Source organism: Mus musculus, chromosome 8, assembly GCF_000001635.26.
Source record: "Mus musculus strain C57BL/6J chromosome 8, GRCm38.p6 C57BL/6J".
NCBI lineage: Eukaryota > Metazoa > Chordata > Mammalia > Rodentia > Muridae > Mus > Mus musculus.
In genome coordinates this window covers 18,609,618-18,637,462 of record NC_000074.6, presented here as the reverse complement: position 1 = coordinate 18,637,462, position 27,845 = coordinate 18,609,618, and the positions used below count along the sequence as shown (strand labels likewise).

Genomic DNA, 27,845 nt, shown 5'->3' with positions numbered 1-27,845 from the left:
CATCAGACACCACGGTGCTCGGGACGGCTGGCAAACTTTATCTACTGGGCGGTTCAGCTGGACTGCATGTTAGGAGCAGAGGCGGAAGAGTGTCATCTCAATGTTCACCAAGCTGCTTCTCATACCTCCTGCCTTGCACCGTCGAAAGATAAATGAAGCGTGGTGTATTGCCACATACCCACAGTCACAGCGGCGTAGAGGCCAAGTGTGCTACACAGTAAGATCTTGCTTCCAAAATAAATACGTTAAAACAGAAAGCAAGACCTCCACCCATCTCCACGTAACTTGGGTGCAGACATTTCTTTTTGAATTCAGACTTCATACAGTTCCTACAACATTTCCCAGACCTAATAAAAGAATAAACCTATAGCCTAACTGCAAGATCTCTTTCCCTGCATGATCCAAGAGCTCCCACCTATCTTCTCACCACCAAGTCATGCATGCAGAAGATCAGGACCTGCTGGAAGATGCTTGTGGCAAGGGAACCTATAATTACATAAATGCCACCTTTAAGACCCAATAAGTCTGAAAATCATTCCCTTGGCATCAGACTTGGACAAGACCAGTGTTTGTGAAAAGGCGCCCTCAAGCGTGAGATGCATAACACCTTCCACAATAACCTTAAAGAATTATTTGCAATCAGGTTAGGTGATGGGAACTCACCTGTCGGAGTTCCAGTTAAATTACAGGGTCACTCATTCTCTCCCCACCCAAGAAATCTGCTCAAGAGCAGACATGCATTCCAAGACTATACTCAATTTTGTGTTTTATCAATCAAAGTTTTGCAAGAATGTCTTTTCTCTAATTATCTGTATTTTATAATTATCTATATTTCTCTCTATTTGTATCCTTTTGACCCACTACAGAAAATACCACTGATCTTCAACACAGATTATACTAAAAGAAACAAGTATCTTCTATGAACAGGGCATCTGACATATTGTTATGAGTTTTTAAAAGACCCATTTAAAGCAACAGGATAATACAGTTCTATGCATATGAGAGAATCCCTTTAAATATATTTCATTTGCATGTTTATATGCACCATAGTTATCTGGAAGGGCTGTTGTTGACAGTAATTGCTTCTAGCAAACACACTAAGCCACAGTTTGTTCTTCAGAGTATCCAGGGTTACAGTGAAAACAAATCAGATTTCGTTGCTCCAGCTCAGAATCCCCAGCAACTTCTCATCACACTATAAAACAAACTGGAACACCCTGTCTCGATGGGGAGGGAAGGTCTCAAGGATCAGATTGCTGCCACACTGTGGTCACTGTCCTCACCTCGCAGGCTCAATGGCTTGATGCTGCACTGGCTTCCTCCTTCCTGCAGGATGTTCGGCCATTTGTACTTACCTCCAGTAGACACAAGCACACCCTCTCACCTGGCCTAAGGTCCATAAAACCTCCTCAGAGGAGCCTTCTGGGTACCTGGTGGAGCCACCTATACTCTCCAGCATCACTGTTTACCAAAGGACGCTTCAACTCCTCAAACTCCAAAAGGTAGTCTATCTAGTCAGAAATGAGCACTGCCTGAACTACAAGAGGATTTCTGAGGGTTGGATAAAAGCCGGAATTCCTCAGGAACTTCTGACACTGGTTTCACCTGCCAAAAGGAATCTTTTCCCTTCTGTCTGGCAGAAGGGACACATGGCTCCACTGACATGTACCTGCAGCTGCATAAAAGCCCGTGCTGGCACCAGGCTCCCTCAGTGCCACCAGTTAGACATTCTGAAGTCCACACTAGCACCACAGACCTTCACCCTTCCCTGGGCTTCACTTTTTCCAGATAACATCGGTCCTCTTTATAACCGAGTTTTACTCCTCCTTCTCAGCTAGTCTCACTACTCTCTCTGACTCTTTTTACACTCTCTTCCTAGTCTCTCATTCTATTATCTCTCACTTCTACTCTCCTTCTTCCCCAGCTCTGGCTGTTCTCTCTCACGCCTGTGCTCCCTGAAATACACCCACCAGTTGACGCCGTGTTCTATCTGCCTTTATCATCTGGCTTCTTCAAGGACCTCAGAACCTGTTGGGGGCAGGGGTGCATACTGATTCCTTCAGCTCTCTTTTTACGAAGTAGAAACAGATGTGAGGCGCAGCATGTCTACCACTATCCTTTAATAGGAATTCGAGAATTAACACAGGCAGAAAGTGAGAAATTGAGGTGGAAAGGTTTATTCTTTCTAACAAAGGAAACTTCTTGTTAAATTGTTCATAAAAGTATTGAATAAAAATGTGAAGAGTTAATGATTATACCCCACTGTTTCAAGATCAGCCACTGACTTCTTGGTTGCTTTCTTTAGAAGCCTCATTGCACACTATCTTAGAGTCAGCAAGCTTAAGTGGGGTGGAATGGCACTGAATAGCCCTTCATGTCAACAAGAAGGATAGAGGGTCTGTGTAGCTGATGCTCAGAGCAGCCTTCCTGGCTCTATTTGGGGCAAGTATGGAATTTCCGTTTCAGCCCAAGGATTTATGGTTGTATCTAGGATGGATCTCCAAAGAGTTGATTGTCCCAAATCCAGATTGGGCTGATAGTGGACAATATAAAATATTCGTGAGTCTTCTTAATGTTACTAAGTATAAAAAAGTGCTTAGATTTAGGCTAGAGAGGGGTTTTCATGTCTTAGGAGCCCATGTTGTCTTGTGGTAGTGACGTGATAATTTACAGAATATTTCCATCAGAGTCAAACTTAGTCACACCCACCCCTGCCTGTGTCCCAGCAAGCCGGCCCACTTCACAATCAGCACATTTCCCAGTGTCCTCTGAGTACTGGAGTGCCACCCAATGCCCATGCCCTTCATGCAGTTTCTGAAGCCTAATGGTCTGGACTGAAGACAGGAAGGTTGAGCCCTGGATGAAGAAACACACATTCTTCTAATGACTGCACACCTGCAGTGCTAGGGTTTAGGGTGTGCCGGGCTGTTTGCCCCACTTAAATTATATTTACATATCATATAATATTCAAGTGCTTTGTAAAAAAGATAAAAACTCAAAACACAAGACAGGATATTCTGAACTGTCAAAACATTATACTTTTTCATATTTACTATAGTCTATGTAATTTTATACATTTTTGAAAACACATAATAATCTAGATGTAACAATACTATTATGAATATAATATAAATTATTCAAAACCCAAGCTATTTACCAGCTTAAAATCCAAAAATCATTTAATTGATGTACTGAGCCAATTTAGGTGAGTTTATTCTCAAAGAGCTAGAACTGTGATTATTTCAGCCCAACACAGCTGCCCTAGCCACAGTGGGTGAAACCACCTCAAGTGTAGAACTGATCAAGAGTCAGTTGGATCATATTTAATATTAGCCAAACTTAAATAATGGTCAAAGGCTGAGTTCAACTTTGCAAAAATCTGTTGATATTTTTGCCATCTTTGCCTAAATCCCTATAATCATATAGCTTATTATTTGTTGATCAACAAATAAATCACTTTAGTAATTATAATTAAGTTACAGATTGGAATAAACAAACCTATTTGAATGGTAGTCTTGATACAAAATAAGCAGAAATCAAAGCCACACCAGAGTTACTTGGGGGCTGGAGAGAGATCCAAAACTAAATTTTTAATTGAGCAAAATGTCTTAATTAATGTTTGCTCTTATTTAACATTGCCCAAAGTTTCAGTGCCCAAAGTAAACAGTGATGACAAATTTCAAAACTTTTTCATAGTTTCTGTTAGCAAAATCATGGCTGATGCTCTCTAGAGTTCTACAGTAGAAGCATGCCAGGTCAAACGGGCAACCCCATTCCCTACGTCAACCAGGGCAAGCCTTCTGACTTGGCCCAAAATTGAGTCTACGCCCAACTCAATCTGGATAGATAAAAGCCAGCCTTCCTCAGGAACTTGTGAAAATAGTTCCCAAGCCAAAAGGAGTCACTTTTCTTATGTGCAGCAGAAAGGACATATGGCTACACTAACATGTATCTGTGGCTGTATCAAAGCCCATGCTGCCGCCAGGCTCCCTCATTGATAGCATTTAGTATACAAGCCTCCACCCTAGCCTCCAACCTGCAACCTTTGAACCTCAGATCCCAGCTCTCTTCAGAGCCCTCAGCCCTGGGTACTCCTGCTAGCCTCAGCTTCTCTCTCTCTCTCTCTCTCTCTCTCTCTCTCTCTCTCTCTCTCTCTCTCTCTCTCTCTCTCGCTCTCTTGTTCTCTCCCTCCCTCCCTTCCTCCCCCACCCCCTGCATCTCTTGCTCCCTTGCTCCCCACCACTCTTGAATTGCACTCTTCACCTCTTGCTCATCTCTCTTCTCTGGCAGATCGCCATGGCCACAGCCAGTCTGGTTCTCTTTCTCTCTGTGTTGGACTATTCCAGATGCTTCTGGATACTTTCTTATTCATAAGAAAAACCTTCCTAGTTATGGAGCGGTCTTTTGGCGGTTTCTTTACTGCATTCCTCACATTAAAACCCTTACTAAATAAACTCAAATTAAAAATAAAAAGAAAAGAAATTCCTCTATCAGTTATGTCTCTGGTGCAGTCATGCTGAGTGAGAGAGGCATATAGGAAAGGTATACAGGTCAACAGTTTAAAGTAAGCACTACTGTTTCTTTTAATCCACTAGGACAAAGCCTGGGGAGGTATTTTCATGGTGACACATTTGACTACAAAGTTCAGGTCAGGGCCTCCCACCTATCCCTCAAGAGCATCATTGGAAATATCAATTCCTTAAAATAAAAGGAGAGGGGGAAGGACTTAAATTATAAAGATTAAGGACAGATTTAAAATACGAGCACAGTATTACACACTGGCAGAACAAACAATACTTGGGAAATGAGGCTCACATACTTTCACTATATCCTGTGGCTATGTTCTCCTTTTCTTCTACAGACTTTTCTACATTACAATCCTCTCCCAAACTGAGATTACAGATGTGTACTTCATCTTCAGGAGAGGCTGATGCAGGAGGCGTGCTACCTTCTTTGGGGGAGCCTTTTCCATCACCTGGGTCTCTGGTTTCTGTACTATTTCCTTTCAAGGGTGTGATGTGGTGGGCAGAACTAGACAGGGTGTCAGGGTGGCTGCTTCCCTCTGGGCCTGTGTCATCCCTCAGCTGAGGGCCAGGCTGACTGCAAAGCCCTGGGCTGTCGTTAGCAGAGGTCTCCACCAAAAGCAAGCAGGTAGAAGCTGTATTCACTTCCTCCTTGACAGGTTTCTCAAGACTAGAGGCACTTTTTGAAATTAAGTCACTAATGCTGCTGATGGATCTGTGCTTTTCACCAATGCAGGTAAAATCACACATTTCCAGCATGTTTCTTCGCTCCCACTTTGAGAGACCTCTGCAGTGGAACAGAGAAGGGCTTGCTAGTTGCTGAGCCTCAGGAGGAAGTCTCTCCGAATTCCTCTCCTTGAGATTATCAGGGGAAAAATAGTCCTCATAGGAAGAAGCCTCAACGTCAGGAGTTCCCGGAATGAGTCTGATTGTGGACGGCGGGCTCTGGTCGGACTTGAATAACTGTATTGCCAGAGCAGACTTTCTCTTGTACCTCTTCTTCAGTTTTCCTTTTGGAGATGAACCCAAGTCCGCTGCCCTTTTTCTCTTTGCAGAAGAATTCTTGGGTCCCAACCGTACTTGGTGTTCTTCTATGATGGACATCGTAGGAGACAGACAGAGCTTCTCATCAGGCACCCCCTGAGATACACCTGCAGCTTGCTTTCTCTCGGAATCAGCTACCGCACCTGTAGCATCCTTCTGACAGTTGATGCTCTCCTTTGAAGGACTGTCTGGAGCTTTCTGAGGACGTGGCTGCCTGAGATGGTTGGGTGATGCTGAGCCATAAAAACTGCTTGCCCTCAACACAGGTGAGGAAGGGCATGTCACCGTGGTCATCTCATTAGCAGATCTTCCCAGTTTCCTTTCTTGATCTCCACAGGAATCACCGAAAGATGAGTGGGAGCCACTGGCAAAGGATTCATCTGCAGAGATCAACAAAGAATCGCCTTTAAAATGTGCAAGTGACCAGACAGGGTGTCACTGGTCATTGTGTAACTCTAGCTGGCTTGGAACTCAAGAGAGAGTCTGTCCCTGCCTCCTGAATGCTGGCTTGGTTTAAAGGTATGTGCCACCATGCTTGGCTAGGCTTTGGTCTTCTATAAGCCATTTCTCCTCATAAACAGAACACGGCTCCTCATATCTGTCCCCTGTTCTTCCATCAAGTCCTCATGTTTTATTTATATTTCAAATGAAGCATGTGGGGCTCTCAATATTCCGATCTCTCATGAAGTCTGCACTTCTCTCAGAAGTAATGATACGCTGTCCATCACCTCTGCAGGCTCCCCACTCTGACCCCAGCTTTCTGACACATTTTGCTGTGGGTAAACACAACTCATCCTTCAAAACCAGCTCAGTGTCAGTGTCACCTGTGACTCTCCTGATCCTGTCAGGTCACAGTGCTAGCCCCTCCTGGGACTCAGCATGCTACTGTCCTCTCATTATACTGAAGTACTAGAGGGCAGTCAGCACTTTCTGCTCACTTTCCTGAACCTGTGGTCATTACTCAGACCCAGTTCTACTGGTACAGTGCTGCCCAGCTGAAGGCTTCCTTTTTTAGAGAAAAGACACCATCTGGAGGCAGTGCTGGGATTCTAACTTAAACAACTCGAGCTCGGCTTTCAGAGCAGAGTGGTGGCAACAGAGATATCCTGTCCTTGAAGCTGTGCTCTGGGAAGGGAGGGGCAAAAGCAAAGGTCAGCTGATACTGGGCCTCTGCTGAAGTGCTTCCAAGACAGCAGTTGGAGTGATACTGAGATTTACTCTTAGGAACTGAATGCATTAATCACTCTTCAATAAGCCACGATTCAGTGTGGCACATCACTAAGAGCATAAATTCTTAGACTACTTATGTCAGAAGCCTGGGTGTATCACTCACAACCTCAGGATCTTGCACAATCCACTTGACCTCCTGGTTTTCTCTTCTGTGAAATGGGAGTGGGGATGCAGCCTACCTCATGGAGACTTGGGGTGTGTGTGTGATACAGTGAGACACAAGAACAGTATAGGGAAAGGTAAGCCAGCATTGTTATCGCCATTTGCTTCCAATCTATGGGAGATATAACTGAGCAAAGAAAAGATGAATGGGTAAACAAGCTCAGAACATGCAGGACAGACTGCCAGAATACACCCCACGGACAGGAAGAACACCTAGCTGAATCTCCTCATGTGGCGTTTGAAGCCCTTTTGAACACAGTTGTTTAGGGTTTCCACAGACTTCACTTAGGCCCCCATGGACTTACGTGAGGGAAGTGTAAAGAACTCAACACCTGACAGCTATATAGCCTTGAAAAAAGGTCAAGGGCTCCTATACTATTTAACACAGACTCTTTTCAATAATATGCTTCATGGCTTAATTAAACACGAATAATTCCTCTTTAGTGCTAACTGTGCTCAGATATACATTTACACTGCATTTAAATCATATATAGTCACAAGGATTTCCACAACAAAGCAAACAATCAAACAAATCCCCAGGGAGGGACTAATAAGAGTTCAAGCAGGAGGTCCCCAATACCATAAGACCAAATCTCATGGAGAAACTTAGGTCTACTCAGCTGCTTGAGTGGTTAGAACGGACCACACGACATCTTGGCATGGTGGAGCATTTTTGTAATCTCAGTACTCGAGGAGACAAGGACATGGTTCTAGTTGGAGGCTAGCTGGGTATCTATTGAAGTGCCATGCTAGCCAGAGCTCCACAGAAAAAGTCTAGCTCAAAAAGTACAGTGTGAGAGGAGACACACACACACACTTTTCAAATCATAAGTCTGTTACAAAAACAAAATACATATTACAATTTTACCTGAACTCAAAGGTTGGTGAGAAATGTTCAAGGATGTTTCAAACAGACTGACACATGGATTCTGCTGAGACTGCTCCAACATCTGGGAGGCTGATAACACAATGACAAGTTTCAATAACTGGATGGCAGAATTGCCTACTGGACAGGGACAAGAGCATATCTACCCATTCTGCTCCTGATCCCATATACACAGGAAATTAATCTTACCTTTAGGCTAAGCTTAATATAATTCGAGAACAAAAACTATATCAGTTATACTGTAGATTTAAGACTGACAAAATGAATCCCTATCAATCACTGCCCCACAAACATGATCACACAATCACATGAGATGGGACTTTCAAAATCCAACTTGTATGAAGCTTAAACCAAATTAAGTGAATGTTTTCGGTTTGAGAACTGAAGTTTCTAATATTTACTTCTAAGTAAGTAAAAGTCCAGTGCTGACACAGACAGGGGCAACTGGTTTAGAAAGACTACACAATAACAAATTGTCCCCAAAAGTCAACAGTGTTTCAGTTAAGAAACCAGTTTTAAAGAAAATATCTAGAACATCAATGATTCAATAAATGAGGCTCTAGGCGCTATCTTCAAAAGCTGTCCATACAAGAGACAAAACAAACATATCCAAAGATTTTTAAAATTTATTTTAAATTATGTGTATTTATGTGTTTCTGTGTATGGGTATGGGACATGAGTATAGAAGAGGTACTGGGATCCCTTCTAGTTGTAGTCACAAGATGTTTTGAGCCACCCAACATTCTTCTGGGAACTGTTCTTGTGTCCTCTGGAAGTACAGTACTTAAGCATCCTCTAAAAGTCGTTTTTTCAAAAGGAAAATCAGAGGATGTTTCCCTCAGAAAACTTAATAAAGTGACTATAAAGCAAGGGCATATATACAAAGAAGGTATGGGCAGTCAGAAGTCCTCAGATACTGTGGTTGTTCAGTTGTTCTGATGCTGGGAACTGAACCCAGGGCTTTGTGCACACTAGGCAAGAACTGAAATACATAGCCTTAGCCTTTGTACAGTTACTTTGGAAGCAAAGTGGAGGGGGGGGGTGTTGGGGGCTTTAAATTTTTTATTTTTATTTTTAGGGACAAGCTCATTTTAACAAGTTAATTCAGGCTGACTTTACAAGCTGTTCTTGAGCTCCTGCTCCTCCTGCCTCCAGCTTTGAATACTAGGATTTGAATTACAGACATGCACTCACCACAGTGGCCTTTCAGCTGTGGGGTTTAAAAATCTCTGACTCAGTTCATATACGCGTTGAATCAATTTGGACATGCACATGAGACAGAGCTATATACCTGCTTCAGCTGCCAACAAAACCATGATGGTGTCTCTGTAAAAGCTACAGTTCATCTCAGTCTTACTTGTTACCATGGCTGATACTCATGGACCTGAGATGCAGATGAGTCTAGTGTAGTTTGTAATGGTAGCAAGTGAAGGAAAAGGCTTAATAAAATGCGTATGATGTGGCTGGCATGGTAGTGCATACAGTTAACCGCAGCACTTGGGAGGCAGAGGCAGCTGGATCTCTGAGTTCAAGACCACATTGTCTACAAAGCAAGTTGTAGGGCAGCTAGGGCTATACAGAGAAATCCTGTCTCAACAACAACCACAAACAAAAAAGAATATTCTAATGATCTAAATTAAGTAAGAAATAAACTACGGCCGCACACAGAAGGCACACCTGTATCATTCCAACTGTACATACATCAGCAGAGGAGTGTAAGCAGTGGGGAGGCAAGGCTTTGCTTATTCACAGCATTGCTCATCATCTTATTAAAATGTGCTTACTACTACATAGGTAATTAAAATATTCTCCTTTTAAAGAGACCTGACTAACTTAGTTTTTTATTATTTTATTCTGTAAAAAATGTTTTTTATTATTTATGTGTATATGCATGTCTAAATTACACATGTATGCAGGTTCCCACACAGGCCAGAAGAAGGCACTGGCTCCCTTGGAGCTGGAGTCATAGACAGTTATGAGTTACCCAATGTGGTGCTGGGAACTGGGCTCCAATCCTCTGCAAAGGTACCAAGCACTCTAACTTCTGAGCCATTTTTCCGGCTCCTTACTTTTTTTGAAAAAGAAAAGAGATACTGAAAACGATGAAGGAGCTGCAAGAAGGGAACTGAAGAACACTCAACCTTACAAAGCACATTTCTTCTGGAAAAAAACACTAGAAAGGTCTCCACTGAAATTAAGTACTAAATTCAGGAAGCACTCAAAATGTCTAGGTAAGGAGACTGGGGGTGCAGCGTGATCCCTTGACCCATGCACTGCAGAAAGGAAAAACAGCAAGCACCTAGGGTAGAGATCAAGTAACCTTTCTTCTGTAGTTCGCCAGCAGACATCCTTTTCATTCTACACTGCAGCCACTTACAGGTAGGGGAAAGGTTCTCCCTCTTCTCCTTCATATCCTGCAGTCTCCTCTTCATCACATTCACTGGGGAGCTGTACACCAGTGAGCGAGGGGACTCAAACAGGAGGACAGGAACGTCATCATCTGAAAACAAACTTCCACCGTCACACCTTACCAGCAGTTCCTGGAAGAGCCACCCCCAGCCCCACATTTCTGTTCCCTCCAGTGTTGGTCTCTCTTCCCACAGATAGTCTTACTCCCCCCAAGAACCATGGCACAGCCAGTACAGCTAGCTGCCAGCTGACCCTTGCTGAGCTCAGTTCAGGGCATAAATTAGTCACCAAGCTGTACCCAGGCCCTACATGATGACAGGTGTCAGCATCCTCATGTACAGAGGTAGTCATTGAGACACAGGTAAGGCAATATCATGAACACCACCATACAATTAGCAAGAAGCCAGCAAGCCAGAGTGTGGGTTGGCTCCTAAAACTTGTTTTATATCCAGGTTTTAGGACGTGGTCCTACTGAACACTGCTCATCCTCCACACACACCCACGTGTGAACTTAACCACAGGAAGTGAGCCCAAGGTGTTTCCTACATCATTAAAAGCAAACAAAGTCTATGATTTGTCTGTTTTAGATATGAAACAAGAAGATCTGTGTAGCTGCCATTTGCTACTTTGTGGGTTCTTCTTTCTTCCACCCTTCTCCACCCTTTCAAACCCTAACACTAGATAAGAAAAGGGAGATGGGACAGTGTTATCTTTAACCTACTTCGCCAATTAGGGGCATTGAGTTCCTTGGGGTAAGTTTGATCTTTTCAGTCCAGAATATCTAACTTCTCTGCAGAAGACTACTTAAGAAATGGTGAGCAACCAGTAACCAACCACCAACTCACCCTTCCTCTAGGGGCAGCATTTATCTACCCTCTCAAAAATCCCCAGAATTCCAAACATACAACCACAGAAACTATCCTGAAGCTGGCAAAATCACACACCTCCTAGAGCACAAGGCAAGTCACAGTCAGCTGCTGTGGATAACCTGAAGCAGCCCCGTATCCTACAGCCGGGGTTAAAACAAAAACACATTCCTATAATATTTCTGTGTTTTTCAAAGAAACCAAAATGTCAAAATTGTCATTATAGATGAGGCATTCATTAAAGAGACAGAATTAAGAAATGAGATTGCTGGAGCTGGCAAGATGGCTCAGCAGGTAAGAGCACTGACCGTTCTTCTGAAGGTCCTGAGTTCAAATCCCAGCAACCACATGGTGGCTCACAACCACCTGCAATGAGATCTGACGCCCTCTTTTGGTGCATCTGAAGTCAGCTACAGTGTACTTATGTATAATAATAAATAAATCTTAAAACAAACAAACAAACAAAAAACCAAAAGAAAGAAACAAGATTGCTTTTCTCCTGTAATCCTCCCCAGATCAGGATCCCACTGACTTGATGAGCCGTGAGGACTATCTGATGGCCCTTGCCAGAGGCTCTACCCGTGACTACTCCAAGTGAGAAGGCATGTGCTGGAGCCTCCTTCCTCCCCACCTCCCTGTAGCTGTCAGGCACACGGGATGTGGCTTACCTAGAGCTGCCTTTTGCCTTTGTAGCTCTTCAGCCATTTTCTCAAATTTCTTTTGAAGTCTTTTGTCATTTTCTGGTGTTTTAAGAATAAAATCTTTGGGTTGCATACATTTGTGCTAGGCAAAAAGGTTATAAACATTAGTGAGGGTGTATTGTTTTCTTTTATTGTTTAAAAGATTTACTTGTTGTTATGTGAGTAAATGTTGACCTGCATTTATGCATATACATCACATGAATGGCTGGTGCTGAGAGGCCAAAAGAGGGTGTCAGATTCCCCGAAACCATGTAGGTGCCACGAAGAAACTCAGCAAGGTCTTGTGCAAGAGAAATGACCCTGACTGCCAAGCCATCTCTCCAGTCCCTACAACTGCTGACTGTTTTTAAAACAAGAGAGAAAGCCATTTCCATACAGTTTTGGTAACTTTAATGATATCAAAAATTAAAAGAACTTCTTAATGAGTTGTTCATTACACTGTATGTGAATTGGTAATATTTATTTCTGAGGCATTATTTTACTAACAGCACAGAACTTAAGAGATTAAGTAAAAGGCTGTATACTACGTAACCATGTTCTGAACTCTTTCACCATGCCAGCATTCTCTCTCAGCAGAAGCCTTGGTTCTCTGCTTGCCTCACACCAGCCATTATCCTAGTTAAAGAAAGGAGTCTCGTTGCCTTGTCTAAGCTGCTGCTGCTAATTTTGAAATTGTACTGTTTCTGGCAGCCGCATGCTCCAGTTTTGTTCTTGACTCTAGTCAGGTAAACATTTGGTCATTATCACATTCTTGTGTCAGACACTGGGCCTCAGCATAGAGAGCTTGCACAAGGGCGAAGAGTGACAGGGAACAACTTTAACAGATAACTGGTACAAGCTGGGAGCTGAGGCTTAAGTTCAGCAGGCTCACTGATGCAGGGTGAGATGTTACCAGTGCTGCCTTTGGACAGCGGGACAGTTTGTGTAGCTTGGCCATACTGTTCTGTTAGGAGGATTAGCAGTTTGCCTGGAGTACGCATCCCATGAGGCCCAGTCCATAGGTATGTGGGAAGCAGAGAATAGACATTCCACACTGTACCTTTAGTGCTGGGTCTCTTTCTATCCTACAGTCAGAATAGGATTCAGTTGCTTTAAAATAATAAAAAAAAAAATTCCCAGAATCTCAAAGCAGCAATGGTTCCAAATCCATAAAGCGCCTTGGAACGGAAACTGAGGTCACAGGGTGACAGAAGCAGGACAACAGCCTCAAGCAGAAAGACCTACTACTACAGCACAGGGTTAGAGAGGACTGTGGCAAGAAGACATCTGCACACCTTCTACACAGCACAGGGTTAGAAGGGACTGTAGCAAGGTGACATCTGCACAGAGTCACCTGATCGCTGGGAGGGCAGTCTGGTGAATGGACCTGAGGGGAGCATGATCCAGACAAAGGGAACAGATAAAATGATGATGTGTTTAAACTCCTTCCTGAGCAGAACGCCATGGTGAGCCTAGGGCAGCAGGAGAGGGAGACAGCAGAAATTGTCTCCCCCTCCCCCCCCCCCCCCGCCACCAAGCACTAAAATGATTTTTCTCAAGTCATGTTTAACTTGCAATTGCATTTGGAATAAGGAAGGCTTTCAGAATTGCTAAGTGTCAGATGCAGGCAGTCACTATTTGTGCATCAGACTAGACAAAGATTAAAGATAGCACAATGGCACTGGATAAGATAGAGGTGCCCTTGCACACTATTGATGAGATCACAAAATTTAAGGTTATTTGCACAGTGAGCCAACAGTTCCATCTTTATTTTGTTTGTGAGCACAAGTAGTAAATGCACATCTCACACGTAACCCCTTTTGTAGAAACTGACTACCTATGAGTATATTCAGGAAAGGTCCACTCACAAAGTGCAACATAAAATTAGCTTATCAAAACCACACTATTACACGGTGAAGAAAAGGCAGCCTGGCCAAGTGAAGAGCTCGCTTAGCAGAGCGACACTGTGAGCAGCAGGTACATGCGCTAACACGCAGTAAGCCGGCGGGCTCTTACCCAGGTCACTACTCAAGCTGAAGTATCAGAGGCAAGAAACATCAGCGATGCCTGCTGGGCCTGAGCTTACTAAGCATCTTAAAGAAAAACCATGTCCTCTGCATGCGTTTTCCCAAGTCTTTCACTTCAGCATGTCACAGTCAAGAACTGCCCAGAATCAGAAGAGAAGCCATGGGGCTGCTGCGTCACCACTGTTCTGGCACCTGGCTTACTGCAGTAACCATGATGGATATAAGTCATGCACTATCTTCTAGAAGCACAGGAGAGCCCGCAGATACTGCTTTTACTCTGTAGAAGTATGCAGTTCTCACCCACTGGATTCAATCTTGATTAGGTCATTAAATCTAACAGCAGTTCCTGTGTGAGAACCAAGTGCTTTGATACTTCCTAGTGCACTACACTTAAGAAACACCAGGGGGCTGGAGAAATGGCTCCGCAGTTGGGAGCACTGATTGCTCTTGAGAAGGCCCTGCATTTAATTCTCAGCACCCACTTGGTGGCCTACAACCATGTGCAACTCTAGCTCCTGGAGATCTAATGCCCTCTACTGTCCTCCATGGGTGTCAGGCTTGCATGTAGTGCAAGGACAGAGATATAGTAGGCAAAACACACAAACACATAAAATAAAAATGTAATAAAAAAGAAAAGAAACAACAAAGCAACTAAAGGCTGCCTAGCCTTGGGGCACATTTTAATTTCTCAAGGCTAACTACAATCTTTTCCATTTCCTATAGATTACACCAAAGCATTCATAAACTAAAGAAAAGAACAAAAAACTAAAATACAAAAATCCTCTACAGTTATCTAGAAATTTTATGCAAAAATAGCAATGAACTCATTGGCATGCTTAAGATACTCAGAACATATTTGTGCAAGTATAATTTGTAGGAATAAAAATACAAGGGTTCATACATTCAAAACCACCCTGTCCTCAAAGAAATCACATACTTACTTTTTTTCTACTTAAGTTTGGTAGATGTTCATCGGTATTCACTGCAGGGAACAAAGACTCATCAACAAGTGCTCCAGCCATCCTGCATCTGTAGAACCAAGACAAGGTAGCCCAGTGAGCAACTGTCTTTGCTATACACATGCAACCTAAGAACTGGGGATCTATCAGACAGCAGGTTCAAAGCTAATATACTTCTATAGTACATGCAAAATATAAGTTAGTATATATTAGATTTCCCAAAGTCTTCTTTACATGGTCTTCTCTGTCCAATGCAAAAGCAGAAGAAAGCCAGGCATATTAGTACACACCTGTAATCCAAGCACTTGGGGAATGAGGAAGGTGGATGTATTTCAAGGATCTCCCCAGTGACTGAGAGCATGTTGGGGTGTTTATACAGCACATGTGACAAACTGGGTTCAATCCCAAGCATTGCCAAGACAGAATCAGCATTCCCCACACCCCTACATTCCCTACACGGAGATGCAGGAACCATCCAGCTGGAGAGAGGTGGGGCAGGCTTCTGAGACACAACCAGGGGTTAGAATATCCACCCAGGCTGATGGGTTCAAGATCAACAGGCTGTGGAGACAGTGGCTGATGTGTCACACATCAGAGCAAGCCTGAAGTGAGACTGTACATGGGCATCCTGGAAGTACTTCTCCAGGAGGGAAGCACCCTCCAAACTCCACAGGTGACTGACCTCCTGGTCATGGGAAATTTCTGCCCAGCTCAGAAGTGAGTAATCACTGGCCAGATGTAAAACTAAGCGGACATGGAAGCACACAGCAACAGGCAGCCAGAGCCCAGGCATGAAGGGGATACCCAGATAACAAGGCATACAACTGCACAGGCGTGCTTACACCAGTAGCTGATATTCAAATTCAGCCAACCCAGTGGGAAGTGTCACCATCTCGCACGCGTGGAACAAGGACAGGGAAATTTCCCAACAGCACCATTCTGCGAAGAGGGCTGGGAAAATGCAAGGAGGGTGTGACACCTACTGGCAAAAGGGCGGAAACTTGGTCCCAAAGGTAACTGTTTTGTTTGGTTTGGTTTGGTTTTAAATTCTCTAGGACACTGCATCCTCACAAATGGGGTTTGAAAGTATGAACTAGAACAACAAGCAGCACCTCTCTCATTAGTAGTCTGCTGCTACCTGAGACATCATAGGGAGGGGAGGGACTCAAAACCCATCCCTCCAGGGCAGAAACATTGACTGACATATATGATAATTCTAACAGTATTTTCACTGTCTTTGTTTTTCAAGTTCCACAAATGTCTTTTTACATTTATTTTTATTTCATCTTATGGGTACAAGTGTTTTGTCTGCATGGTTTTTTGTGCACCATTTGTTTGCATTGTATCCATAGAGACCAGAAGAGGGCCTGAGACAGCTATGAGTAGAGCCTTGTGGGTACTGGGAATTGAGCCCAGGTCCCCTATAAGAACAGCCAGTGCTCTGAGCCATCTCTCCGTCCTGCATAAATATGTTTTCATGGTCTTGCTTTGACTTTGATAGTGTACGATAATAATTATTCTGTGCATAGCCCAGTCTCTCCTCTCATTCCTACCTCATTTCCTCTCTTCTCCACACCCTCCTCCTCTTAACTGACCCTCTGTAGCTATAATCTATCCTGTTGATCCTCACGGACACAGGCCCATCCTTTCTATCTAATCTCACTCACTACTTCCCCAGTCGATCTAGCTCATCCCTGTCCTTATGGCCCACCTTAGTGTCTCTACACCTACCAGCCCTTATGGCCCACCTTAGTGTCTCCACATCTACCAGCCTATCTCCCTGTCCTTATGGTCCACCTTAGAATCTCCACATATACAGCCTACCTCAGCTTCACCATCTCTAAACAGTTACTGAAGTTACAGGAATGACTTGTAATAATAATAATAATAATAATAATAATAATAATATTTACAAAATTACAATGTTTGCAGCAAGCCTCTCTGGCAGTTGTGGCTGCTGCCATCTGTCTATAGATAGTTCACAACACTCACAATCCACTAGGAAGGAATGACACTTCCATCTTCCTACAAACCAGTCCCACTTGAGCATGTATATATTTCAAGTGAAAGAATACAAACTATAAATCCAGGCATGGTGCTTCACGCTTTTAATCCCAGCACTCAGGCAGAGGTAGAGTGAGTTCATAGTCAACCTGGTCTACAGAGCAAGTTCCAGGTCAGCCAGAGTTACGTAATGAGACCCTACCTTAAAAGAGGAATGGACTTTTAGAAAGAACAATAAGACAAGAGAGGTAAATAAAAAGAATACAAGTAGCATAGGAAGAAGTCAGTGTTCTTATTTCTAGAAGATATTATCTATTAAGGAACCATAAAGCCTCCAGCATAAATGCCCTGATAAACATGTTAGCAAAGTGACAGATACAAAATCAACATAAAAACCAAATAAGTAACTTTCCTACATACCACCAATGCTTTGAGAAAGATCAGGCAGACAACCCCAGTTATGAGAGACCATCACACAGAGTTCTGGTCTCCCTGCGGACATTTTGCTATGCTTAAGAGCTGACCTCCTGCCCCTGCAGGTTCTATCTAAGGAAAGAGGTATTGAAGGAAGTGTCACAAATAGGTCACCCAAACAATAGGTTTCAGGAGCAAGAGAGTACCCAAGGGACCACTGAAGATTGACAGTAACAGAGTAGGCACAACAGGGCCCTGAGATAATAACTAAGCAATGTTTAGGGAATAAAACAGGTTTTGTCATCTGGGTTAAACGACAGAACAAGTGCACGATTTTCTCTTCGTCCACCAGATCCCAATAAAATAACAGTAAAAGAAAACAAATGGGACATAAACTAATGAAAACAAGGAGTGGGTAAGAGCTGCCTGCAGAACTGGAAAGTAACCAACCAAACAAACAAAAGGAAGTCCAGGCCTAGCAGAGGTGCAGAAGTCAAGGACTCCAGGTCCTCCCCAGCGGGAGTGGGGAGCACAAGAGAGAGGAGCAGGTGAGCATGTCTGGACATGGGTGCCTAGAAACACCCACTCTCCTAACACCAGGGTGGAATTCTTATGTCCATGTGAGATAACTAGAAGCCAAGAGCTTTGGACATTGGGATGGCAGGCAGCACAGGAGGAAGGGAAAAAGCTCTATGTGACAGGAACTGTATCCATGGTGGACACAAGATCCAACTACCTACTTCCTATCAGAACTGCAAGCAGAAGCCACTGGCTTGTACAGTGGTATAAAAAGAAAGAACATTTGTGAGCAAAAGATGCATACACGTTGCCTGTGGGAGCAGGGTACTCTGAGGGGGACTGGTTAAAGACAAATTTCCTGTGGCTGGAGAGACGGCTGGCTGTTAGTGCAGTGCTGCTCTTGCAAAAGACCTGGATTAGTCACTGGGTGACTCATAATCATCTATAGTGTAACTGTACAGTTCCGGGGATGATGCACTGTTCTGGCCTCTGTGGGCACCGTATGCACACGGTACACATATATGGGCTGACTACCTTCTACCCTGTGATAGTTACTATGAACTAACAGCTCAGCACCCAGGAGACAGGCTCCTAGGCATGTCTGTAAAGGACTGTCTAGAGTAAGGCAAGAATATCTTGCCTTGGATGAAACCATTCACTGAGAAAGAGATCCTGGACTGCATAAAACAGGGAGGAGCAGAGCTGAGTACTATTAACACATGTACATTCAATGTTCCCTGCTCTTGACCATGGATGGAACAGAACCAATTCTCTCATCCACCTGCTGCAGTGACATGACTGCCATGATGCTATAACCTGGAATTGTGAGTCCAATAAGCATTTTGCTTGTGCGTGTGTTGTGTGTGTTCCTGTGTGCTCATGCATATACTCTCATACAATCAAGCACTATTTGATCAGAAAAAGGAAGCAAATAAAAGGGACAACAGAACAGATTTTGCTAAGAAGCAGCTTCAGGCATTGCCAAACTATATAGCTGCATTTATACAAAAATACCCAGAACTGGAAAACTATAAAGGCAGGAAGTGAATAAACAGCTGCTGAGGCTTCAGACGTGGGAGTGAGAGCTAAAGGGTGCAGGCTTCAACTCCAGGTACAAAATACTTTAAAATTGTGGAGATGGCTGTACAACTCTTTGAGTATGTTTAAAAGCAGTAAATTGTATAGTTTAACTGAGAAAATTATATGGTATGTAAATTAGAACTTACGAAAGGCTGCTATGTATCCACTCTTAATTGCTAAATTCAGATGATGGACAAATCCCAAGTGTGGGTGAAGGCATGGAACAAAAGAACACTCACACTGCTAGAGGAACATAAAACCATGCAGCCACCTTGTTTGGGTGATAAACCACGAGAAATGAAAACACAGAAAGGCACAAACACAAATCTCCATAACAACTTCATTCATAGTAACCAAAAATGGGAAACCGTTCACATTTCCACCACTGGCAAATGCACTGTGGTATGCACATGCAATGGATACTACTTGGCTAGACAAAGGAAACTATTACTGCATGAAACATGAAGAAATCTCTAAACTATCATTCAAGTGGAGGAAGCCAAACAGTCCATGCGAGAAGAGTCCATCTGCCTGAAATCCTACATCAAGGAATGAACTGCCTACAGAATCCAGATCACAGGCTGCTCCAGGCTGAAGGATGGGGAGAAAGGTGCTGACTTCAAAGGGGCGGGCGGTGTTACTCTGGCATATAAAACCCCAGTCTTTTGACTTTGGTGATTATGAGATAACAAACCAATCTATAAACTCAAAGGGGACATTTAAAGACAGTGTCTGGCATCGTACCCCAGGTTGTTTGGAACAAGCCAGAAGGCCTAAGCTGGCCTTAAACTCTGTGATCCTCCTGTCTCAGCCTCCCAGATCCTAGTGTTACAGACATGAGCCACCACACTTGATTTAAGCCACACTTTTACAAAGCTGCTTTTAAGAAAGGCCCACATTTAAGCCTACAGAAGCCCACAGCTTCAGAATGGTCCTACCAGGAGAGCTGGATGCACTGACTCGCGCTGACGACCCCAACACTGGGGAGGCAGAGGCACAAAGACTGCTGAAGGCCAGCCTGAGATACAGTTAGATGGTGAGAGGAGAGAAGGTGGGAGATGATAGGAGAGAAAGGGAGAAAGAAAACAAGAAAGCCCAGTGAGAACGGTGAGAAAGGAGCAGGAGTTAAGTGTATCGTATGTGCCTCTTTTCTAGCACAGTTACGAGTTTAACAGAGTAGTTCGTACCAACTTGTTCTACTGAAGAGCAAAAGGAGATGGTTGGGACTCATCTGAACAGAGAACGACTGAATCTGAGGATCCCGATTACCACGTTAAGAATATCCCAGCCACCATAAGCACAAGGTCAGATAGTATGGACTGCCCGCACCAGTTCTGGTGTGTAAGCACTACCACCTTCCTTCTGGGTTACAAAAGTTGTTTAACTCACAGACCATCAGCCCAAGTTCATTAAATTACCAATCATCTTTTGTAGGTAAGAGTTTGGGGAAAGCCTTGGTTCATACTAGTTAGAGAAGACGCATTTTGTCCCACTTTAAAACAAGCATCTTAACAATTCACTGATCAGTGACAGGACACAAAGGCTCAGATCCAGGATTGTGTTAGTCCCCACATGAAAGGAAACACGATGCCAGCAACATATATTTAGGCAAGGAACTTGCATGTTCACACAGGCGAACAGGTAAGAAGTACCCATAAAACCTCACACTGAGGGCTGTAGAGATGGCTCAGTGGTTAAGAGCACTGATTGCTCTTCCAGAGGTTCTGAGTTCAATTCTCAGCACCCACATGGTGGCTCACAACCATCTGTAATGGGATCAGATGCCCTCTTCTGATGTGTCTGAAGACAGATACAGAACTCATATACATAAAATAAATAAGTAAATCTTTAAGAAAAAAAAACTTATACTGAGCTAGGCATGGTTATACACATTTCTAATCTCAGCATGTTGGAAGCAGAGGCAGGTAGATCTCTTTGAGCTCCAGGCCAATATGATCTGTATAGCGAGTTGCAAGTTGCCTCGGGCTATAATATGAGACCTTGTCTCAAAATCAAGGCAAAAAGACCCCAAAACAAAACAAAAAGCAACAAAAAACAAACAAACAACCCAAGGCTAAAGAGAAGGCTCAGTAGTTAAATGTTTTTCCAGAGGACTGAGTTCAATTCCTGGAATGTATGTCAGGCAGGTCACGACCAGCTTTAAATCCAACTCCAAGGAGATATGATGGTTCTGGCCTCCTTGGGTAACTCATGTGCACATACCCACACAGACACATAATTAACAGCGATAAAACAAACGGCACTAATAGCAGAAAGCCTCACATTTATCCAGCACTCTATGAGTAACAGAAATTGCTTCCTATGAGAGAGACTTCTACAGTTCAGAAATGCATAACATTAGTGCCCCATCTAGTGGCTAAGGGAAAAATGTTTCAAGGCAGCCCTGACAACAGACCCAGCTCTAGCCACTTCAGAGCCCAGGGAGGCGGCACTTGGACCCCTGTCATTTCCCATGTCCTCAGCTGGGCCAGCCCTGTTACTCCTTCACCTCCACCAAACTGTTGCCCTTCACCCTCTAAAGCAGTCAGTGAGTCATATAAGCAGCAAGCGTATTCTTCTCCAACACAGATGTATCTATCACATTAGACAGAGTGGGTTGAACAGGTAAGGACAGACATATCTGAAAATTCTGCGGGCTAGCACGTGATCCCAACAGGTATATTCTGAGATACATGGAAGAACACAGGAAGGAGAATTTGAGGGGATCTCTGAACAGAGAAAACGCAAGTGTATCTGAATTGGGACCTGTGTTTTAGGTACTGAACACCGCGTTGTACCCAGTGAGGGTCAGAACAAAGCAGACTGGTTGCCCACCAGTCTCCCCAGGCTGGTTGGCTCAAGAGACTGAACTGTTGCAGGACACAGACTGTGCTCTCAGAATCCTTTTGGAGGAGACTGTAACTGAACTAGGTGCTAAAAAAGACCATGTAACTATACAAAGGAAGGGAAGGCACTTGGGGAAATAACATAATAACCCAAAGATTGCCAGCACCAATTCTCCTCATGCCACACTAGACACCAAATTGCTTTTTTACCTTTTGTAAGCCTAAACCACCTACAATCCAGCCCCCTCTTCTAAGAGGACGATCAGCATGAACCAGAGTGTGCATAAACTAAGAGCACAGGGAGACTTTAAGAAGGGTAGACAGGCAGAATCTTAAAGCAGTATACTTGCTGCTGATCACTACTTAGGTCACCAACTACTTTGAAGAGATGAATGTCCACTGCAGGCTTCCTCTGTCGCCATCACCTGCTTGCCAGCCACCTGACCCCGAGGACTGCTCCTCACAGGTCCTGACACCTGAGGAATGCTCCTCCACAGGCCTAGGTCCTATCTCTGCAGCAGTCTTAAAGCTTCCTTTAACAGGCTGACAACAGCTAAAAGATACATTTTAGTGCTTTTGTGCTAGTTTTTTAAAACTTTAACTTTCTTCAGAAAACCAGAGAGATGAGAGCCAGGCTAATTATTCTGTCTTCATTGTTTATTTTCTCAGATATAAATTTTTCTGTTCTCTAAAAGAAGGGCCTTTTTATCAGAGACTTATAGTCTCAAGCCTTGAGTCCCCACACAATGGAAATCTGGTGACCCTAGATGCCACACACATGACCACTGCCAATTAAAAAAAGATGAGTAACCCTAAGCAGTTAAAGGAGAAACCTCACCCTTGTTTCATTTTTATTACTATTTCTGTGTGTGTGTGTGTGTGTGTGTGTGTGTGTGTGTGTGTGTGTGTGTGTGGCTCTGTGGGTATGCTCATTTCATGTTACATGTGTGCAAATCTGAGGACAACTTGCAGGCATCTGTGCTTTCCACCACCAAATGGCTTCTGGTCATGACATTCAGGCCATCAGGCTTGGTGTCAAGTATCTTAACAGTCTGAGCCATCTCAGAGACACACAATTTTCTTTATCTTTTACACCACTTACTAAACCTATCATATCAAAACATGAAAACACCTTTATGCATTTCTGTTATGTCTACATATAGATTTTACTTCTAAATAACATGTATACACCTTTAAATAATACTAGAGCAATTTAACATGTTTTACATAAAGATATGTCTTATTTTTAAAAAATAAGTTTTGAAATTTTATTTTTATTACACATATTTATTTTTATGTGTATGAGCATATAGGTTCACCATGTGTGTAGAGTACCCACAGAGGTAAGAAGAGGCCATGACCCCCTGAAACTGGAGCTATGGATGGTTTTCAGCTCCCATACGGGTGCTGGGAATTGAACCTGGGTCCTCTATAAGAACAACATGTGCCCTTAACATTGAGTCATGGCTCCAGCCTCATTCCACTGATGTTTAATAAATATAAAATAATGCTTTATATGGCAGAGGTGATGGCTTAATTGGTAGAATACTTACCTAGAATGTATAGAGCCCCGGATTGAACACAGTACAGCATAAAGTGGGGCTATGGTACATGCCTTTAATCCTGAACTTGGGGGTCATAACCTGTGCCCCAAGCCAAATCTGGCCACTTGAACTCAATAAGCCAATTAAAAGTGCCAATTATTTTGCCTCTAAAAACATTGCAGGTGTGGCTGGGTCACATGTGGATCAGTAGGTGGCACTGAGGAGAGAGGCTATGTCTATGCTCAGTGTTCTGAACTGTGAACATCTGAATGATTAGCAGACTAACGTTTCTGGAAAAAAGCAAGTCTGAGATGACCACCTATCAGTCTGGTGCCAGAGACTGTGGGCCAGGGTAGAGTGAGCCCGAGACTGAAGACCCTTGCAAAGATGACAGGCCTAGTAAGGAATGAGTCTAAGATGACCCCCAGTCCAGTGCCATGTGGGCCTTAGGGAACACACCATGCCTGAGCTGAATCCTGCCCAGCGCCATGATGCACAAGCGGGGCATAGCACTCCTGAGACCACTCCTGAGATGACTCCAGACACTCAGAGACCCTGGCCACCACTAAGAGGAGCAAGTGGAGAAATGGAAGAGAAAGAGAAGCAAAAGGACGTGGTCACAATGAAGAGAGGCAGAACTAGAAACTCGAGGGTAGTGAGGAACAGTCTGACGTGAGTAGCTAGTGACACTCTGGGACCATCGTGGGGTCCTTGTCTGTGCTGCCACCAGGGGCCACATCTGAGTCCTTGGCCCAGCAGCAGCAGGGGTCTGTTAAAGCCAGGTGGACATCCCAGGTCTGGGACGCCATTTTGGACTATATTATGTCTGAGGGCTGTGCAGAACTGGCCCCTCACTTTGTAGGCGTTGCAGTTGAGCTGCCCTTACCACTGTCTTCCATGTGGTGGCATGGGTGAGGGAGGAAACCCTCCTTCCCGCTTCGCCCCTCACCACCTGAGACAGGTGGGAGACCTAGCCCCAGGTCACAAGAACAGGAGAGCTGCCTCAGTCCCTCATTAGCCGCAGCACTCAGGAGAGTGGGCCCTGCATCTCACCTGGGCAGCACTGTAGAGCTGACCCTGGTGTGTGTGTGTGTGTGTGTGTGTGTGTGAGAGAGAGAGAGAAAGAGAGAGAGAGAGAGAGAGAGAGAGAGAGAGAGAGAACTGACCCCAAGGACATACATGTAGAAGAGCTAGCCCTGTCACTTGTCTGCAGTGTGGTGACACAGGTAAGGAAGAGATGCCCCTTGCCAAATAAAGCAGGCAAGAGAGCTGACCCCAAGGTCATCAGAGCGGGAGAGTTGGCCCTGCCTCTCACTCACGCAGCACTCAGGAGAAGGCCCTGCACCTCACTGGGCAGCACAGCCCTGCACGTAGCTGCGGGTGAGCCGGCCCCAAGGGGATAGGCATGGAGCGCCAGTCCAGGCTCCTGTCTGCTGGGCAGTGGTGTGGACGATGCCCTCCTCCACTCCCTTGTCCCTTGTCATCTATGGCAGGTAGGAGAGCCAGCCCTGGGGTCATGAGAGGAGAACTGGCCATGTCTCTCATTGGCTACAACACTCAAGATAGTTAGGCCTGTACCTCACCTGGACATCGACGTATAGCTGGCCCTGGTGTGATGGGAGTTGCTGGTAATGCTGGTAAGCTAGCCTTGAGGGCGTGTGAGTGGGAGAACTGGTGGGCAGGCCATGACCCAAGGCTTTGAATTGGCCCGCCCCAACATCTACCTCATCAACTAGTGCATGAAGGGACTAGTCCTACTGATTCCAAACCACAGATCTCCACAAGGCAGGGCAACAACAGGGTATCCAAGGGGAGTCCCAGTGAGGTTCCAGTACTGACAGAGTAGCAAAAGCCTGAGGCCTCCCTCGTGCCAGACCAAGTCCTTGCAATGAATATTTGCAAGCAAAGAAGTGCAAACAATAGACTGTACTATGGGACATGCTGTGACACACTACCGCTTCCACAATAAGATTTGGTTTTTCTCTGTTGGGGAGGAAGTGGCAAGGGTGGAGGGTGGGTATGAGAGGAGCGGGAGATGAGTGGGACTGGGGTACATGATGTGAAATTCACGAAGAACCAATACACAAAACAAAAGCGAGACAAATTAACAGTGGCAAGCATACCCACACACCCATCCCCTCTGTGTACAAATAAGTATAATTGAGAGTCTGGATATAAGCCCATAATGCTAGCCAATTTTCAACAATGGCTCCAAAAACATCAATCTCTTCAAACAGTGGTGTTGGGGCAACAACCTTACAATATGCAAAAAAGCAAAGGTAGAATCCTCTCTTATCATACACAACACTCACTCAGAATAGACAGAGTTAAGTACACCACATAAACTAACAAGACCCTTAAAAGGAAGCAGAGATAGAAAGCTTTTGCTCTTGATGAGGCAATGGTTTCTCAAAGGTGACATTTAAAGCACAAGAAACAAAAGAAAAACAAAAGTTTCTATGTCAAAGAAACACAACTAAAAAAGTGATTAGAAAATGCATAAAGAGAGAAAAACAAGGTTTATGAATAACATATATGATAAAATTCTTATCACCAGAACAAATGAAGAACTTCACAAGTGGGCTTCAGTGTAGCCCTGTGGTTAGAGTACTTGCCTATCTTATACAAGGTAGACTGAGAGCTGCCAGGGGCAGGAGGCGGCGGGGAGTGAGGTGTGATTTTATTATCTCAGTGAAAAATTGTTTAAACAGTTAATAATAAATAACAAAATATTTATATTTATGATATGATATCTATATGTAATAAATGAATATAAAAATTTAATGAAAAATTAAGAAAAATATTGGAGGAAACCTGGATCTTTAGGAATGAATATCAATAAGAATAGCATCTGTATCTACACGTGTGAATGAGACACTTTCTAACTATATTTAACATAGAGGCAATTGTCCAATGGAAAAAAATGATGAGTATATTGTAAAAGTTAGGGTACACGTAGATATAATACATATAATATCAACACAAAGGTGGGAAGAGTCATTAGACACATGCAATGACTACAGCTCAATATTTTAGGATTGAACAGCCTTATTTTGAAACTCTGGGGCTGGCGAGATGGCTCAGTGGATAAGAGCACTGACTGCTCTTCCAAACGTCCTGAGTTCAAATTCCAACAACCACATGGTGGCTCACAACCACCTGTAATGAAATATGATGCCCTCTTCTGGTGTGTCTGAAGACAGCTACAGTGTACTTATGTATTATGATAAATAAATCTTTGGGCCAGAGCGTACAGGGACCGGAGGAGCGAGTGTGGTTGACCGGAGCGAGCAGAGGTCCTAAAAATTCAATCCCCAACAACCACATGAAGGCTCACAACCAACTGTACAGCTACAGTGTACTCACATACATAAAATAAAGAAATAAATAAATATTTTTAAGGAAGGAAGGAAGGAAGGGAGGGAGGGAGGGAGGGAGGGAGGGAGGGAGGGAGGGAGGAAGGAAGGAAGGAAGGAAGGAAGGAAGGAAGGAAGGAAGGAAAAGAAAGAAAGAACCTGAAGCCTGAAACTCCTTCTTTTCTTCTCTTTACTTCTCCACTTTGAGACAGGGCTAACAAGAAAACCAATACACAAACGCCCTAACACACAGGGTCTTGTGTATCGCAGGCTGGCTTTGTACTTCCTATGCAGCCAAGGCTGAACTTAACCTACAGCTCCTCCTGCAGGTGGGCATACGCACCCTTGGTTCATTCATGTACTAGCTTACGGTTTCATGCAAACACTCCACAACCAAGCTACATTCACAGCCCTTAAAACTGGACATTTGACCATTTTAGATTTCAGACTTTACACATTTTAGATGATTATCTAATAAACGGATGCAAATTATCTCCAAGTCTGAGAACACTTATGGTGGCTAGCATTCTGAATGTGAGATAACCATGCGTGTGTGAAGTTCCCAGCACTAAAACTTCCACTTCCAGTCACTCAGAAACACCATAGAGAACCTCTCTTTAGAGCCTGTTTAAATTTTTTTTTTATAATCTTTGCTGTTTGTTCTTCAACAAGGTCTTACTCTGTATCTTATGCTAACCCAGAAGTCACAGTGTTTCTCCTGCCGTAGCCTCCCAAGGACAGGGATTACATGAGCCACTCTTTGATTTGTATTTAACATCTAGAACACATCTATCCCCCCTATTCTAGCTCCTTAACTAACTACCCAAAGTAGGAGAAACTTGAGCAGTAAAGGACTCTGGAATAGGGCGTTTCCTGAATCATGCAGCACAAAGGAGTCACCTTGCTATTTCAGAAAACTAAGAGAAATCTAAATGAAAACAGTGAAGAATATAATATAGTAAGGCATGAGAAAGCATTTGAGTGCTGGTTCCTGGACAGCCTGGCAGGAATGTAGCAGTCTTGGGCAGGAGGCTGACCACGGGACACTGAGAGAGGAAGTGTCAGCGTTACACTTCCTGAGGCATCCTGTGTAAAACTAAACGTGGCCTAGAACAGACGTGCATGTTATAGTCTGAGATCTAACTGGCCACTGTCACACTTTCTGCAATGAAGCTTTTCTCCCCTAAGATTCCTCAGTGTTAATCCTTTATCCTGGTCTGTTTTGATGAGCTTCTGCCAGTGGCTGACTTACGGCAGGAATTCAGCTAGCCCAAAGAATCAACTGAGAATTCAAGG

The 27,845-nt window shown here is 43.9% G+C and overlaps 1 protein-coding gene and 1 non-coding gene across 17 annotated transcripts in view; one reads left to right on the top strand and one right to left on the bottom strand.

The window, feature by feature from the left end:
• Mcph1 (microcephaly, primary autosomal recessive 1) overlaps positions 1 to 27,845 on the bottom strand; it is a 212,974-nt gene that overhangs the window by 170,627 nt on the left and 14,502 nt on the right. For 5 of the 16 annotated variants that reach the window (XM_011242056.3, XM_011242057.3, XM_011242058.3 and 2 more), the window contains exons 4-8: positions 14,769 to 14,856; positions 11,789 to 11,903; positions 10,145 to 10,345; positions 7,828 to 7,917; positions 4,820 to 5,947 (exon numbers count right to left, since the gene is read on the bottom strand). In XM_011242056.3, the coding sequence (XP_011240358.1) occupies positions 4,820 to 5,947; positions 7,828 to 7,917; positions 10,145 to 10,345; positions 11,789 to 11,903; positions 14,769 to 14,856 (1,622 nt within the window). Of the gene's footprint in view, positions 1 to 4,819; positions 5,948 to 7,827; positions 7,918 to 10,144; positions 10,346 to 11,788; positions 11,904 to 14,768; positions 14,857 to 27,845 lie in introns of those variants that run through there. The other 11 variants (XM_006508786.3, XM_030243531.1, XM_030243532.1 and 8 more) reach the window with 6 other exon arrangements.
• Positions 23,354 to 23,482, top strand: Gm25763. Its single transcript, XR_003947705.1, has one exon. It is a non-coding gene; the product is annotated as a small nucleolar RNA SNORA17 (small nucleolar RNA).